This window comes from Cololabis saira, chromosome 9, assembly GCF_033807715.1.
Source record: "Cololabis saira isolate AMF1-May2022 chromosome 9, fColSai1.1, whole genome shotgun sequence".
In the NCBI taxonomy this organism is placed as follows: Eukaryota; Metazoa; Chordata; class Actinopteri; order Beloniformes; family Belonidae; genus Cololabis; species Cololabis saira.
The window spans coordinates 3,296,074-3,314,073 of record NC_084595.1 but is presented as its reverse complement, the minus strand read 5'-3'; the positions used below and the strand labels follow the sequence as shown (position 1 = coordinate 3,314,073).

General features: G+C 41.0%; 2 protein-coding genes across 2 annotated transcripts in view; one reads left to right on the top strand and one right to left on the bottom strand.

Annotated features, from left to right (window-relative positions):
* The window catches only part of prdm6 (PR domain containing 6), a 116,727-nt gene extending 110,060 nt beyond the window's left edge, over nt 1-6,667 (bottom strand). Inside the window, exons 1-3 of the mRNA XM_061729743.1 lie at nt 6,571-6,667; nt 2,596-2,689; nt 2,237-2,397 (exon numbers count right to left, since the gene is read on the bottom strand). Coding sequence (XP_061585727.1) covers nt 2,237-2,397; nt 2,596-2,689; nt 6,571-6,639 — 324 coding nt within the window. The 5' untranslated portion in view covers nt 6,640-6,667. The remainder of the gene's footprint in view (nt 1-2,236; nt 2,398-2,595; nt 2,690-6,570) is intronic.
* Nucleotides 6,668-8,535: 1,868 nt separating this feature from the next.
* LOC133450886 (RING finger protein 214-like) overlaps nt 8,536-18,000 on the top strand; it is a 12,893-nt gene continuing 3,428 nt past the window's right edge. The window contains exons 1-4 of the mRNA XM_061729786.1: nt 8,536-8,778; nt 11,515-11,750; nt 16,977-17,110; nt 17,210-17,438. Coding sequence (XP_061585770.1) covers nt 8,667-8,778; nt 11,515-11,750; nt 16,977-17,110; nt 17,210-17,438 — 711 coding nt within the window. The 5' untranslated portion in view covers nt 8,536-8,666. The remainder of the gene's footprint in view (nt 8,779-11,514; nt 11,751-16,976; nt 17,111-17,209; nt 17,439-18,000) is intronic.

Sequence of the window (18,000 nt, the reverse complement as noted above, 5' to 3'; positions counted from 1 at the left end):
CTTAATGTCCATGTTTTCAGTAGTTTCTCTGGTTTAGTCTTTAAACCAGTTTAGTCTTTAGATCTTTGGATCCACTTTCCTACAGAGACGTGGAAAAGAAAACCCAACGTGTCGTGGAAAAAGAAAAAGATAAAAAATAAATATGTTGTAAACTCAAGTGAGAGTCTTCTGTATCTGGAATGAATGTATTCTTGAGTCTATAAGGAAACAATAATAGAATAATAAGATAACCTTGTTTGAATTGTAAAATGGGTTTGGATCAATACAATCTTTGACTAAAACTAGACTAAAATGGACAATTCTGACTAAAATAAGACTAAAATGCTCAGACTTTTAGTCGACTGAAACTTTACACGACTAAAAGGAGAATGAACGAGACTAAAACTAATAAAAACTACAATGATAGCTGGACCCAAAGACTAAACTAAACTAGAATTGAAACAGTTGACAGAAACACTAAAGAGTCCAGGACGCCATAAACATTTAACCCATTTAACTGTTAACGTTTAACCCGACGCCGATCACAGATCACAGATTAGAAAGTATCATGAATTGTTTTATTGCGGGTTAATGTGCAACATTTCCCTCTAGAGCAGGGGGGTCAAACTCATTCTGCTTGGCGGGCCGGATTTGACCAATTTCTTTTTCTCTAACAAAAACGGTGCGGAAAATTTTTTCTCTAATTCTTTTTTTTTTACTATTGTTATCTAATCCAATATCAGTTTAGTTAATTTTAAAGGAAATATGCACTTTGTTTACACTCTAATTATGTAAAATATATTTCTTCAGGATCTTTTCTTGAAATTTCTCGTTTTTTTTCAAATTATGTAAGATACTTTTAATATAATTTTACAAAGATAAACAGAAACAAGTATGTTTTTTTTTATAGGAAATTTAATTAAAAGCTAAATCTTTCTTATTACATCTGAGTGTTTCTTTGTGATTTAGAGATTTTTCCAGTACAATTAAGTGTATTTATTTTTAAAAATTGGCGCGGATATCTACGCCAGTGTGCCGAAAAAGTCAGCACTTCTTTTTTAACTGTTTTATTTTGTCCCTATCCTCGTATTCAAAACTGAAATTCTCCCAATAAATATCTTCTATCATCTTTTTTAGCAGTGATATTTTTCCTGCGAAAATATATAATAGTAGTCAGTTAATAAAAATAAACGAGCGTCTACAAAGAAATAAAATCGGCAAATGCATTCTAGAAAACTAAAAAAAATGTCAAACTGCTCTCTTTGTGGAATAACAATGGATTTGTAGAAGAAATATATAATATATAAATATCGGATATGCTGCGATTCATGGCAATTATTTATGCTTCCTTTTTAGTAAATTAACATTTCGTTTTTTTGCGCTGGAAACTTCTCGCAGGGCCGCATGAAAATCTCTCTCGGGCCGCACATTTGACACGTCTGGTCTAGAGACTCTTAGAGACGACTTAGACTCGTGTAGCTAACTAGCTTTAGCTTCCTGTGCTAATAATCATGTAACAACACAACAATACACATGTCACTCTATTAGAGTTGATACAAGTTGTAAACTATAAACCTTATTTTTCCTGTGGATAAAGGACGTAGAGATGCACCGGAGTTCTCAAATGTTCGCAGACAAAACTCTTCACACTAGAACTCCAGATGTCGCTCGTGAAGCTCGTGAAGCGAATGACACGAATATCGTCCTGCGTGAGGCTTTGGACTGTAAAGTTTACGATCCAAGCTGCTAACGAAGCGTTTAAACCCGATCTCTTCTACAACAGAAAGCGGCTGATGATCAAAGCGTATGAATCCATTACCTGACGATGTGGTTCTTTATATTCTTGCTGTCGTTTCTAGGTCTCTGTTACAGCTGAGTTAGCGGCGTTGCCAACGTTGTAAACTTAATATTCTCCTTGATGTGACAAACTTTAAAATGTCTTATCAGCTTCGTTGTGTTGAAATTATTTCATAAAATTCCTCCTCGGGATATTTCCACTGCAAACACTTTGCTAACTGCAAATGTGTTGTCCTTTTCGGACGTTGTAAAACTCCCATAAGAGCGACGCCATTTTCAGTGTTGATGCTCTGTAGAGAGGCCACGCCCCCTTCTAGAGATTACCACGCCCCCTTAAAGAGATTACCACGCCCCCTTCTAGACACTGTGTGTGTGTGTGTGTGTGTGTGTGTGTGTGTGTGTGTGTGTGTGTGTGTGTGTGTGTGTGTGTGTGTGTGTGTGTGTCTGAGCGTGGGTGTACCTCGTCGAAGGAGGAGTGTGTGAACATGTCGTCGTAGGCGTGGCCGAGCCGCGGCGTGATGACGGAGATGGGCGGGGTGATGGGGGTGATGGCGGGAGACGGCCCTTCGGACAGAAGGACGTCCCTCTCCGGACTGTCCAGCGACACCTCCTCGGTGGCCTCTGCACACACACACACACACACACACACACACACACACACACACACACACACACACACACACACACACACACACACACACACACACACACACACACACACACACACACACACACACACACACACACACACACACACGTCAGCCAGGACCCGGCTGACCCAGGGTCAGAGGTCAAAGGTCACCGTGGGAGTTTCATTACCTGCAAAAAGATCCTCTGTGTCGTCGTCAAACAGCTGGTCCTGTTTGGGTCCGTTGGAGCTGGAGCTGATGTCCTCAGCAGAGAGGCTAGCAGGCTACACACACACACACACACACACACACACACACACACACACACACACACACACACACACACACACACACACACACGCACACACACAGAATATCTTTATATTATCGTTATCGTTGGCAGAATATCGTGATATTATCGTTTTCGTTGGCTAAATATCGTGATATAATCATTATCATTGGCTAAATATGGTGATATTATCGTTATCGTTGGCAGAATATCGTGATATTATCGTTTTCGTTGGCTAAATATCGTGATATAATTGTTATTGTTGGCTAAATATCGTGATATTATCGTTATCATTGGCCGAATCTCGTGATATTAACGTTTACGTTGGCAGAATCTCGTGATATTATCGTTTACACTGGCTAAATATCGTGATATCATCGTTGGCTAAATATCGTGATATTATCACTGGCTAAATACCCTGATATTATCGTTGGCTAAATATCATGATATTATGGTTATTGTTGTCTAAATATTGTGATATTATCTTTATCATTGGCTAAATATCTTGATATCATTGTTATCGTTGGCTAAATATCGTGATATTATCGTTGGCTAAATATTGTGATTTTATCGTTGGCTAAATATCGAGATATTGTAATTATCGTTGGCCGAATATCATGATATCGTTTTTGTTGGCTAAATATCGTGATATCGTTATCGTTGGCAGAATATTGTGATATTCTCATTATCGTTGGCAGAATATCATGATATTATCGTTATTGTTGTCTAAATATCGTGATATTATCGTTATTGTTGTCTAAATATTGTGATATTATCGTTATTGTTGGCTAAATATCTTGATATCATTGTTATCGTTGGCTAAATATCGTGATATTATCATTGGCTAAATATTGTGATATTATCGCTGGCTAAATATCCTGATATTATCGTTGGCTAAATATCCTGATATTATCATTATCGTTGGCCGAATATCATGATATCGTTTTTGTTGGCTAAATATCGTGATATCATCGTTATCGTTGGCAGAATATTGTGATATTGTCATTATCGTTGGCAGAATATCACGATATTATCGTTATCGTTGGCAGAATATCGTGATATCATTATTGTTGGCTAAATATCGTGATATCATCGTTATCGTTGGCAGAATATCACGATATTATCGTTATCGTTGGCAGAATATCGTGATATCATTATTGTTGGCTAAATATCATGATATTATCGTTATCATTGGCAGAATATCGTGATATTATCGTTATTATTGGCTAAATACTGCAACAAGATGGGGGTAAGGGAGCTCTCTTGCCCCAATGGGACATTTTTTGCTGGATACACAATGGATTCCTACAAATACTGGAAACCTTTGTGCTTGGCGATTCTGTCTGTCGAGGACGTTGAAGATGCGTTCATAATTGGATTTATGATAGCAGGATTTCTCTTGATTATCCTCTTGATAGGAGGAGGGGGATTCCTGGTCTACCGACAAACGCGTAAGTCGTTGACAGCTGTTTTGGCTCTTTCAGAGCTGCCGGACGTGGCTGAAGGGACAACCAAGGCGATCAACGCTCAGACTTTAACGTTGGGGGAGCAAAACCGTAAGCTGGATGCGATTCTCGAACAGAATCGCAGGCTGGCAGCGGTCTTTGAGCTCATTGGCAGGATGGAAACACCTTGGAGAAGTTGGAAGCTCGGCTTGGCGGAAATTGATCACAAATTTGTCTGTTTGGAATCGCCATTGATGAACCAGAGACTGAAGGCAGACGGAAAATTACTGGGCTGCCTGTTTTTGCAATATAATTGTTGATTCTATAATCTGACCATGACAGGGCGGTTTTGGCCGATCGCTCTGGTCACAATCTTCCTGGTGGAATGTAAACAAGGGGACTCTGCCCCCACTAACCCTCCCCCTCTTCAGGAACATCTGTGACCTGTTTTCAGAACTGACTGAGCCGCCTGATAACATCAAGGACATTGGCTGAAAGCAGCTCTGGGGGAAGTTCACGGACTCATCGCTACACACACACTTACTGATAAACACACCTCCCTCAACTAAACGCCTTCCTCGGCCCCCCCTCTTATCAGCCCCCCCCCAACAGTCTCCGGGTTTCGAGCGCCACGAACACGCGGCCCTCACTTGGATGTACTGTGTCGGGACACCCCGATATTATCTTTATCGTTGGCAGAATATCGTGATATTACCGTTATCGTTGGCTAAATATCGTGATATTACCGTTATCGTTGGCTAAATATCGTGATATTATCGTTATCGTTGGCAGAATATTGTGATATTATCATTTTCGTTGGTAGAATATTGTGATATTATCGTTGGCTAAATATCGTGATATTACCGTTATCATTGGCTAAATATGGTGATATTATAGTTATCGTTGGCAGAATATCATGATATTATAGTTATTGTTGGCTAAACATGGTGAATGTATCGCATCGGGAGGTCAGTGTATTGCTACAGCCCTCGTTTGCCCTTGTTAGCCCTCATTAGCCCTCGTTAGCACACCTGCGGGGGGGGAGGGATGTGGGGGTTTAGCTGAGAGGACAGAAAGAGGAAAGGATGGATGAGGAGGAAATGAGCGATGATACGAAGAGCTTCCTACCTGCTGAGTCAGCAGAGAGGAAACACACACACACACACACACACACACACACACACACACACACACACACACACACACACACACACACACACACACACACACACACACACACACACACACACACACACACACACACACACACACACACAGGGGACCAGGTGACCTCTGACCTCCGGTTGAACCCTGAACCGACCAGCAGCAGGAAACTGCTGACTGGACATATTCCAGCAGGAAGAATCCCGTCCACCGTCCGGCTGAACCGCAGGACTTCCTCCTACAGGAACCAGTCCTGGGGGGACCGACGGTACCGGGCCCAGCACCGAGGCCGGGACCGGGACCGTGCCTGGGGTTTCAGCGGTTAGCTCTACATTTAGCAACATTCAGCTAACTTGAGGTCCAACTTAAGAGCGGCGCCGCGGAGACTTGATATGAGAACAAAGTAACTTTCTAGTGTAAATTCATTGGCCACGGTTACATGATGTTTTTTTTTTTTAAATCGGAATTAATTATATTATTATTAATTATACTTTTTTCTCAAAATTGTACATTAATCTAGACATTTCGACTTTTTTCTCGACTTTTTTCACGACATTTCGACTTTTTTCACAAAATTTAGATTTTATTTTTGAAATTGTATTTTAAGGTTATTCTCGACATTTCAACTTTTTTCTCGAAATTGTACGTTAATCTCAACATTTTGACTTTTTGCTCAACATTTCGACTTTTTTCTCGACATTTCAACTTTTTTCTCGACAATTTGACTTTTTTCACGAAATTTCGACTTTTTTCTTGAAATTGTACTTTTTTCTCGACTTTTTTCTCAACGAATGAAAAAATGAAAAAATGAAAAAAAAATGAAAAAAAAATCCTCCTCCTCTAAAATATTATTTTTATTTTTCTCCTGCCGGGCCCTGATACTCTTCCTGCAGAACCGCAGATGAAGCTGCCTTTTCCCAGCGGCCCTGAAGGCACCGCCCACACCTGCGTGACTGTCACCTGACCTGAACACAAACACACCTTTTCAGCCCGAGACTGGAACCTTTATTAATGATAATAATGATAATAATGAGGACCCCGCCCCCACTTTAACAAGGGGTCATCATAATTATCATTATTACCCCCCCACGGTGGTTCTCAGCTGCGGCTACATCTCCGGATCCTCCGGTCCCCCCCCGGGTCTCCCTCCATCCCTTCGCCGGCCTGGGCCTCACCTCCCCCGGGTACAGGTCCCCCAGTTCCCCGGTCCCCGCTCCGGTCCCCCCCCCCGGGTCTTCCTCCATCCCCTCCCCGGCCTGGGCCTCACCTCCCCCGGGTACAGGTCCCCCGCATCCCCCGGTTCCCGCTCCGGTTCCCTGGCTGAATGGTGATCCATCCTCGGGTCGTTCTGCTGCGGGTTCTGTGGAGAAACAGTCAGCTGATCAGTCACGTGATCAGCGTCCTGACAGGAAGAGACAGAGGCGGTGGAAAAATGGAGGATGATGTCTCACTCTGATCTTTATTAGGTTGATTTGATTTGATTTGATTTGATTTGATTTGATTTGATTTGATTTGATTTGATTTGATTTGATTTGAGATGAAGATTTTATTTATTCAAAAAACTGAATAAAAAAAAATATATAGGCCTATATTTGTTTTCTGTCTCTTTTGTACTCTTTTTTAACATGCATGTTCAAAATCAAATATGTATATATATATATATATATATATATATATATATATATATATATATATATATATATATATATATGTATATGAGATATAATACTCAATTATACGTATAAATATAAATATAGTCAAAATCAAAGCAAATCAAGGCAAAAAAAAGAAAAGAAAGAAACGCCAGCATTTAGTTGTTACTATGTATGTATGTACTAATATAAGTAAGTATAATGTATAGTTTTACATTATCATTACTTTACTATAATACTGCAATATAATAGAGAACAATAGACAGAAATGGTATAACAATATACTTAAATATAAGAATAGATATGCTATATATACTGGTTCATATATTTACCTCCAATTATATACATAAAAATTACTATAAATCTATATATCGACATGTCTACATATAACTATAAATCAATATATATTAATAGAGATATAGATACACAAATACTGTACGTATAATATAACTCAATATATCCATTTACAAACCTACATATAACATCTATATCCATAATATAACTCTATATATCTACATATTAATAATAATATAATATAAGTCTATATATCTACATATATTAACACATGTTCATATCTATATCCATAATATACATCTATATATCTACATATATTCATAAATGTTCATATCTACATGTTTATTCACTTCTGTATTTTGAATAGAATGTTTCTTTGTATCTTTTTTTAAGACTTTGTTTTATTCCACAGTTTCCTCCGCAGGTCGATCATGACTGATCATGACTTACAGCTTAAGAAAACTCAATTATTCTATCTCAAAAAATTAGAATATTCTGGGAATCTTAATCTTAAACTGTAAACCATAATCAGCAATATTAAAATAATAAAAGGCTTGTAATATTTCAGTTGATTTGTAATGAATCCAGAATGTAGGACATTTTTTTTTTTTTGTATAGATGTCTTTATTGAGGGCATTAAAAAAAAAGAAATAAGATTTACAATAATATAATTATCAATATTTTCCCCCTTTTTTTACTTTTCATAACATTAATTAAACCAAAATAAATTAATAATAATAATAATAATAATAATAATAATAATAATAATAATAATAATAATAATAATAATAATAATAATAATAGATTACATCATTCAAAATTATTTAACTTATGTCTATCAATACTAGAACAAAAATGAATAATAAATTAAATAATCAAGTCCTGTGTAAACACATTCATTAATATTGTCGATAATTCAGATCATTAGTTCAATAAAGGCAAAAAAATCCAAAAAAGGTCCCCAAATAAGGTCAAAGTCTCTAGTTTTTTTCTAACGGAATACAGTATTTTTTCTGGAGTACTATATGATCCAAGTTTGTTGATCCACTATTTGGGTGCTGGGGGTTTTTCTGATTTCCAGTTTTTTAAAATACAACTTTTTGCCGAGTTGCCGGCAAACATTTTTGTTTTTTTAATTGCATTACTGAAAACAAAGAACTTTATCACAATATTCTAATTTTCTTAGACAGTCCTGTCTGTGAGTCAACCAGGAAACGATCTGTTGGCGGAAACTTCGTTCAGGAAACTTCGTTCCGGCGGAACTGTTTCCCACCGGATCACATTCAGCGACGCACGGTGCGTTTCCTCAGGAAAGCGCTTCAGATGAAACGAAAGTTTAGACAAAAGTTAAAGTAAAACTGGACATTTAGAGCCGGTGGTCGGAGCTCCGAACCGGGACCGTTCTGGTACCGGCTGGATGTTGTTGGTTGGGAGGCCCGGGGGCAGAAAACAGGGACAGTTTCCAGGGTTAGCCATGGATGCTAACGAGGAGCTAACAGCTGGAGTTTCACCTGAACTCACGTCTGCAGGTAAAACAGACATTCTGGCGCATGCGCGGGGGTTTCACCCAGTTTATTAAGGTTTTTATATTTATATATGTATATGTATTACGAAGAAGAGAATAAAGTAATAAAATTATGAGAATAAAGACGTAATATTATGTGAATAAAGTCGTAATATTTCGAGAATAAAGTCGTACAATTACGAGAACTCTCCCTGTGTTAAAATGAGGAATATTGAGCATCTTGTGAAGTTTTATTTATATATTTATAATATATTTAATATTGCGACTTTATTCTCGCAACATTATGACTTTATTCTGGTAATTTTACGACTTTATTCTCATATTATTATGACTTTATTTTCGTAATTTCCATTTTTTTTGTCTTAGTTTGGCCCTAATACTCGTTAGGATGATTGTATACTTAGTAGACATAATATATATAAAAAAAAAAAACAATCAAAGGAGGGTTTGCTATTCCTCCACTTCAATGAACTACAATGAATATGATATTTACCCATGAGAATAACTATATTTATTATGTCAGATACATTCGTTATCTATATAGACAAAAAAATGACAGGTATCAAAGACTGGAATGTCATATATATATATATATATATATATATATATATATATATATATATATATATATATATATACCGGTATGTACATATGTCTATATGTATTAGGGCTGGGCGATTTTGGACAAAAATAAAATCCCGATTTTTTTTCTCTGAAAACCAGATTTTCGATTTCGATTTTTTTTTTGGTAAAACTACAAAAGACAATGGAATAAATTGTTTAAAATATTTTATCTTTATTTTTAAAGAAAAATAGCAAACAAATTTCCCTATTGGGAATGAAGTGCAATTGAAAGATACTGTAAATCCTCCTTGAGTTTAGCAAAGTGACAACATTTACAATTTTCTTGACCAAACAAAGATGACTAGACGAGCTCTGTCTGTAATGCAGCTGCAAAAAAGGAAAATCCATTTTCCGATTTTCCTTTTTTTAACATCGTCTTGATTAATAAATCCGATTTAGATTTAAAATCGATTAATCGCACAGCCCTAATATACATGTGTGTATATATATATATATATATATATATATATGCATTTTTAATATATAATATAGATCTATATATTTTAATATATCATATATTTATTTATTAATATATATATATATATATATATATATATATATATATATATATATTTTTTTTTTTTTATATTGTATCTGTAGGAATTATTCTTCTTTCTTTATTCTTCTGATGAAATGAGGGCCTTTTTTCCCCCTAAACGTGCCACAAAAGTCACCAAATTTTGCACCAAGCCAGGCCTGGCGAAAAATTTTATATTTAATGGTTTGCATTAATGGGCGTGGCCTAACGGCTCAACAGCGCCCCCCGGAAAACTTTGTGCATCAAGACGTACATGAACGAAAATCGGTACACACCTGTATCATGTCGCAACTTAAAGAAAAGTCTCTTGGCGCCATGGCCCAAACCCAACAAGAAGTCGTCCATTTCGAACATTTTGAATTAAACTTCCTGTAGACCTGAGGTCTGCTCCAACTGTCAGCTCCTTCAAATCAGGGTTAAAAACATTACTGTTTACTGAAGTGTACTCTTAAATTAAACCTGCTGTACTCTACTCTACTGCCCTTATATTTTTTTTGCTTTTTATTATTTTACTTCTTTTCTTATTCTTACCTATTTGTTATTATGTCTTGCCGCTTTTAATGTCAATGTAAAGCACTTTGAATTACCTTGTGTTGAATTGTGCTATATAAATAAATTTGCCTTGCCTTGCCTTGCCTTAATCGCGTAATTTTGGCGCAATTTATGCCATTCCTTCTGCAATTAATACGGCCCGAACCGTAATGTGCACCCAGGTGTGTTATACATCAAAATGTGCGTCTCCATCCTGCGTCAACGCGCATTACTTTTCTCTTTCAAAAGTGTTACCGTGGCAACGCTAGACGCCAAAAAGCGAGCCCCCCCTTCATCTGATTGGTCCATATTTGATAGTTCTCCAAAAGTCACCAAATTTTGCATGCAAGCCAGGCCTGGTGATAAATTTGATATTTCACGGTTTGTATTAATGGGCGTGGCCTAACGGCTCAACAGCGCCCCCTAGAATACTTTCCTCTGCCATAACTTTTGAATGGTTTGACATAAAGAGTCCTAGGTGGTGTCATGGGACTCGGTATTGAGTCCTTGACCATAAATGGTGAAAAATTAGCCCCGCCCCTTCTTCTGATTGATACAACATTTGAATGGTTTGACATAAAGAGTCGTGGGTGGTGTCATTTCTGATATGCTTATGGGGGCGGTGGCCGTGAGTGCGAGGGCCCGTTCATCACTGCTTGCAGCTTTAATTATTTTTATTATTGGGCTCAGAAATACCTTTTTTTTTAACTTTCTAACTTGTCTGCATATATATTAAGGGTTAACACCATGTTGGTAAAACCCTAATGCATATATAAATATATATATATATGCATTTTTAATGTATAATGATCATATAATATATCATATATATTTTATTAATATATATATATAAAATATTTAATTTATTTTACTTTTTTATATTTATATTTAGATTTTTTATATTTATTTTTCATTTTTTTATTATTAGGCTCAGAAATACTTTAGTTTATATCAACCATTAGATCCGTTACTATCGTGATTGATTGACAGCCGTTAGCCCCTCCCCCTCAGCCGTGTCGACCAATCCCGTGTCTCCCTGTCCCCCAGAGCCGGTGATGAAGGTGCAGGCCGTGCAGACGGACAGCGGGTCTCAGTCTCAGTCCGCCGGCGTGCAGACGCTAGCGGACTGGGAGGAACAGGCGGCGGCGGTGGTGGAGCTAGGTACCGAGCTAGCGGAGCAGGTGGAGGATCTAACGCAGCAGCAGCAGGAGAAGCAGGAGGAGCTGCAGACGTACATGGTGTCGCTGCAGAAGCACAAGGAGGAGGCCAGCCTGACGCACCAGGTGACCCTGCACTCCTGCTAACATTATAACCTGCTAACATGATCACCTGTTCACCTGCTAACCTTCTAACCATAGACATATATACGTAGACGCCTCATGACGTGCTGGAACGTAATCCAGCGCCGCCGCCATATTGGATGGGTCTCCTCACTCAGTTACAGAGTTACAGTTACAGCCAGCACACACAAGAAGCTGCAAAACAGTTATTTTTCAAGGGTTTTAGCTCGTTTTAGCTTAACAGGGCAGTATAAAGGCTGATTTATGCTTCTGCGTCACACCAACGCAGAGCACACGCCGCAGCCGTGACGCCGTGCTGAACCTTCTGACTTCTCCGTCTCTCCATTTGGTCGCGGTGCAGTACCCCCCGCGACCGCTAGTTAGCGATCTTTTTCTGAATGGTTTATCCGACTTTTTCCGGTCACAGTAAATCAAAGAAATAAGGACAACTATTGTGCAAAAAACAAAAACAAAAAAAATCACACATAAACGAAGAAAAGAGCCCTGGAAGTTCACTACTGATTCAAACCGGAAACCGGAAATGCTTCGCTTTCAAACGAACCAATCACAGCCCTCTCTGTCTGCGTGTGGTCGGCGTCTCCTCGACGCGTAGTTACAATTTTCGGGAGGTGCACGTCACTGACGGCGCATGTGACGGCGTGTCCTCTGCGTCGACGAAAACCAGACGCCGTAGACACGGCGCCATTTTGACGCAGAAGCATAACTCAGCCTTTAGACCTTGGAATGACCTGGATTGATTTTTTTTTTTTATATATATTATTATTGAGGGAAATGAGAGAAAAAAAAAGATTTACAATAACAATAGACATATCAATATTTTCCCCTTTTTATGGGCATGCCAAGTAATGGCATGACCATATTGCAATCGTCCAGAATGGCCCAAAAGGCAATGTTGCTAACAAGCTAAAGTCGCAAAAGTCCCACTGCGCACCAGCGGGTGTACAGCATGACCCCGCTCGGATGTGGAAAAAAAAAATCCCCAAAAACTAAAACACGGCCGGAAAAACGAGGAAAAACATGAAAATGAAGGCGATATATTAGTATCTAGAAAAGGTTTCCCTTTTCTTATTATTATTCCGCACTCTTTTTTTCGTCCGTTAATGCGGCCCGAACCGCAACGTGCACCCATGCATGGCATACATCGTTGGATGCGTCTCCATCGTGATTCGATGGGTATTACTTTTCTCAGTAATAGGGGTTACCGTGGCAACGCTAGTTGCCAAAAAGCAAAAAAAAAGGCGAAAATTCCTGCGCTTATTGCTCGGCCGAACTTTATCGTAGAGACATCGTTCAAACTTTCAAACACTCGGCCCGATTGTCCCTAACCGACCGTACAACCTTATTATGCCAAGTATTACAGTTTTTGTGATATTGACCTTTCATTTTTTTTTTTTTTTCCGTTTTTCCGACTTTGGACGCTTGTTGCTAGGCAACAGGTTATCGTAGAGACATCGTACAAATGTTTCCCGACTCGGCACGCTGTGGAATTCAACATACTCAAATTTCATGAAGCTGGGATTTAAGGAAATTTTATGTCAAAATCCAGGCCACATGGCCCCATTCATTCGGATGGAGTTTTTTACCATGGTGAAAAAAAAACCTATCCGTTAACATAGCCTGAACCGGAACATGCACCCATACATGGCATACATCGTTGGATGCGTCTCCATCGTTCCTCGATGGGCATTACTTTTCTCAGTAATAGGGGTTACCGTGGCAACGCTAGACGCCAAAAAGCAAAAAAAAAAGGCGAAAATTCGGACGCTTATTGCTCGGCCGAACTTTATCGTAGAGACATCGTTGAAACTTTCAAACACTCGGCCCGATTGGCACTAACAGACCCTACAACCTCATTATGCTAATTACTACAGTTTTCGCGATATTGACCTTTCATTTTTTTTTTAATTTCTGTTTGAATTTGGACGCTTGTTGCTAGGCAACAGGTTATCGTAGAGACATCGTACAAATGTCCCCTGACTCGGCACGCTGTGGTCTTCAACATACTCAAATTTCATGAAGCTGGGATTTAAGGAAATTTTATGTCAAAATCCAGGCCAAATGACCCCATTCATTCGGATGGGGTTTTGTACCACGGTGAAAAAAAAACCTATCCGTTAACGTAGCTTGAACCAGAACATGCACCCATGCACGGCATACATCGTTAGATGCGTCTCCATCTTGCCTCGATGGGCATTACTATTCTCAGTCAAAAGCGTTACCGTGGCAACGCTAGATGCCAAAAAGCGTGCCCCATTAATAACTATTGGGAGCACAGGAATGAATGCAATACAACCGTAAACACCTCAAACTGACATAGAACCACCCCGAACACAACCACTACAGCCCCAAACCAAAGCAGCAAGAGGGGACGAATGGGCGGTAGGGCATGCCCATATCAAAATTTCCAGAAATTTTCTAGTTTTTTTTACTTTTCATAACCATAATTAAACAAAAATAAATAATATTAATAAGTAAGAAAGAAAAAAAATAAATAAATACAACACCCCCCTCTCCCCTTCCCTCCCTCATATGGTCAATAATTACATCATTCAAAATCATTTAGCTTCTTTTCACATGTGCATAACAATACTGGAGCAAATGCATAATAAAGTAAATAATCAAGACCTGAAAAACACATTCATTAATGCAGTAGATGATTCAGATCATTAGTTCGTCCAATAAAGGCAAAAAATCCAAAAAGGCTCCCCAAATAAGGTCAAAGTTTTTTTCTAACAGAATACAGTATTTTTTCTGGAGTGCTATGATGAAAGTTCATTGATCCACTGTTTGGATGCTGGGGTTTTTTTCATTTCCAGTTTTTTTAAATAAAATTTTTTGCCGCAGTACGATGGATTTATAATGTTTACTTTTCCAGGCCTTTAAAGAATGTACTGAGCTGGTACAGTATATATGTATATGTGTTACAGAATGAAATGACATGTATAAAAACTTTCACATCATGGCCTAATGACAGCTCATCACTCATAAATTCAAATGAACAATCAAACTTGTTTCTTTATTAAAATATAAAATTAATTAATTCACTCACTCACTCACTCACTCACTCACTCACTCACTCACTCACTCACTCACTCACTCACTCACTCACTCACTCACTCACTCACTCACTCACTCACTCATCTTCTCCCGCTTTATCCGTTACCGGGTCGCGGGGGCAGCAGCCTCAGCAGGGATGCCCAGACTTCCCTCACCCCAGACACTTCCTCCAGCTCCTCCGGGGGGAGTCCGAGGCGTTCCCAGGCCAGCCGAGAGACATAGTCTCTCCAGCGTGTCCTGGGTCTTCCCCGGCGTCTCCTCCCGGTGGGACATGCCTGGAACACCTCCCTAGGGAGGCGTCCAGGAAGCATCCGGTACAGATGCCCAAGCCACCTCAGCTGACTCCTCTCAATGTGAAGGAGTAGCGGCTCGACTCCGAGCTCCTCCCGGGTGACCGAACTCCTCACCCTATCTCTAAGGGAGCGTCCAGCCACCCTGCGGAGGAAACTCATCTCGGCCGCTTGTATCCGCGATCTTGTCCTTTCGGTCACTACCCAAAGTTCATGACCATAGGTGAGGGTAGGGGCGTAGATTGACCGGTAAATCGAGAGCTTCGCCTTTCGACTCAGCTCCCTCTTCACCACGACGGTCCAGTACATCGACCTGCATTACTGCGGACGCTGCACCGATCCGTCTGTCAATCTCACTCTCCATCGTTCCCTCACTCGTGAACAAGATCCCGAGATACTTGAACTCCTCCACCTGAGGCAGGACTTCTCCACCCACCCGGAGAAGGCATGCCACCCTTTTCCGGTCGAGAACCATGGCCTCGGTCTTGGAGGTGCTGATTCTCATCCCTGCCGCGTCGCACTCGGCCGCAAACCGCCCCAGCACATGCTGGAGGTCCCGGTCTGATGAAGCCAACAGGACAACATCATCTGCAAAAAGCAGAGACAAAATCCTGAGGTTCCCAAACCGGATCCCCTCCGGCCCCTGGCTGCGCCTAGAAATCCTGTCCATAAAAGTTATGAACAGGACCGGTGACAAAGGGCAGCCCTGCCGGAGTCCAACATGCACTGGGAACAAGTCTGACTTACTGCCGGCAATGCGAACCAGGCTCCTGCTTCGATCATACAGAGACCGGACAGCCCTTAATAGAGGGCCCCGGACTCCATACTCACTCAGCACCCCCCACAGAATGGCACGAGGGACACGGTCAAATGCCTTCTCCAGATCCACAAAACACATCTAGACTGGTTGGGCAAATTCCCATGAACCCTCGAGCACCCTGCGGAGGGTATAGAGCTGGTCCAGTGTTCCACGACCGGGACGATTAATTAATTCATACATTTATCAATATGCCATACCATATGTCTTTGTTAAAGAGCATAATACAAAGTCTTTCAGCATAAAAGTAGGTATTTTTAATGTGTGACAGCGTCCTGTATCATAACTAAATCTCTGCCGTTTGTAACAAACCAAACCGTGTGAAAATCGGGTAAAAATTCGGGGAGTTATGGATGATTGTAGTCGGGGATAAAACCTTCCTCAGTAGAAATAAATGCACTGGGGACCCATCCAAGATGGCGGCCGCGTTGGAGACCCATCCAAGATGGCGGCCGCGTTGGAGACCCATCCAAGATGGCGGCCGCGTTGGAGACCCATCCAAGATGGCGGCCGCGCTGAACGTCAGCTCCAATAGGCAGCGTCAGTCTATGAGGCGTCTACGTTTATATGTCTATGCTTCTAACCTCCACACCTGCTAACTTGCTAACCTACTCACTTCAACACCTGCTCACGTGTGGGTTTCCCTACTAACCTGCTCGTTTACCTGCTAATCTGCGGTTGTACCTGCACCTGAACCGACTCTAACCTGCACCTGAACCGACTCTAACCTGCACCTGAACCTGCACCTGAACCGACTCTAACCTGCACCTGAACTGACTCTAACCTGCACCTGAACCGACTCTAACCTGCACCTGAACCGACTCTAACCTGCACCTGAACCTGCACCTGAACCGACTCTAACCTGCACCTGAACCGACTCTAACCTGCACCTGAACCGACTCTAACCTGCACCTGAACCGACTCTAACCTGCACCTGAACCGACTCTAACCTGCACCTGAACCGACTCTAACCTGCACCTGAACCGACTCTAACCTGCACCTGAACCGACTCTAACCTGCACCTGAACCGACTGTAACCGGCAGGGTCTCCTGGAGAAACTGGAGTCTGTGCGAGTGAAGCTGCAGCTCAACAACTCCAAGGCCACGAGGAAAAACTTCCTGGTGAAGAAACAAGAGCTGAACGCTGAGAAGAACCGGGTGGAGGAGGAGAGGAACAGGTGATGCACCGATCAATCAGCTGATTAATCACTGATCAGTGACCGATCAACCACCGATCAATCAGCTAATCAGTGACCGATCAATCCCTGATCAACCAGGCTGGCCCGGGAGATGGAGGACGGCGGCGTGAAGCTAGCGGCGCTAGCGGAGGAGCAGGGGGCGGAGCAGCGGCGCTGGGGGGCGGAGCTACAGGAGCTGAGGGCGGAGCTAGAGCGCTGCAGGAAGGAGGCGCAGGACGCACAGATGCAGGCGCTGAGGGAAGAGACGGTCGCCGTGGAGACGCAGAGGGACGTGGCCATGAACCGCATCGAGGCCTGGCATCGAGAGGTAGCTAAGCTACGTAGCATCATTGTAGTAGTAGTAGTAGCAGTAGTAGTAGCAGTAGTAGTAGTAGTAGTAGTAGCAGTAGTAGCAGTAGTAGCAGTAGTAGTAGTAGCAGTAGTAGTAGTAGCAGTAGTAGCGGTAGCAGCAGTAGTAGTAGTAGTAGTAGCAGTAGTAGTAGTAGTAATAGCCGTAGTAGCAGTAGTAGCAGTAGTAGCAGTAGTAGTAGTAGCAGTAGTAGCAGTAGTAGTAGCAGTAGTAGTAGTAGCAGTAGTAGCGGTAGCAGCAGTAGTAGTAGTAGTAATAGCAGTAGTAGTAGTAGCAGTAGTAGTAGTAGTAGTAGTAGCAGTAGCAGTAGTAGTAGTAGCAGTAGCAGTAGCAGTAGTAGCGGTAGTAGTAGTAGTAGTAGCAGTAGCAGTAGCAGTAGTAGCGGTAGTAGTAGTAGTAGTAGCAGTAGCAGTAGCAGTAGTAGCGGTAGTAGTAGCAGCAGTAGCAGCAGTAGCAGTAGTAGCATTAGCAGTAGTAGCGGTAGTAGTAGTAGTAGTAGTAGTAGTAGTAGCAGTAGTAG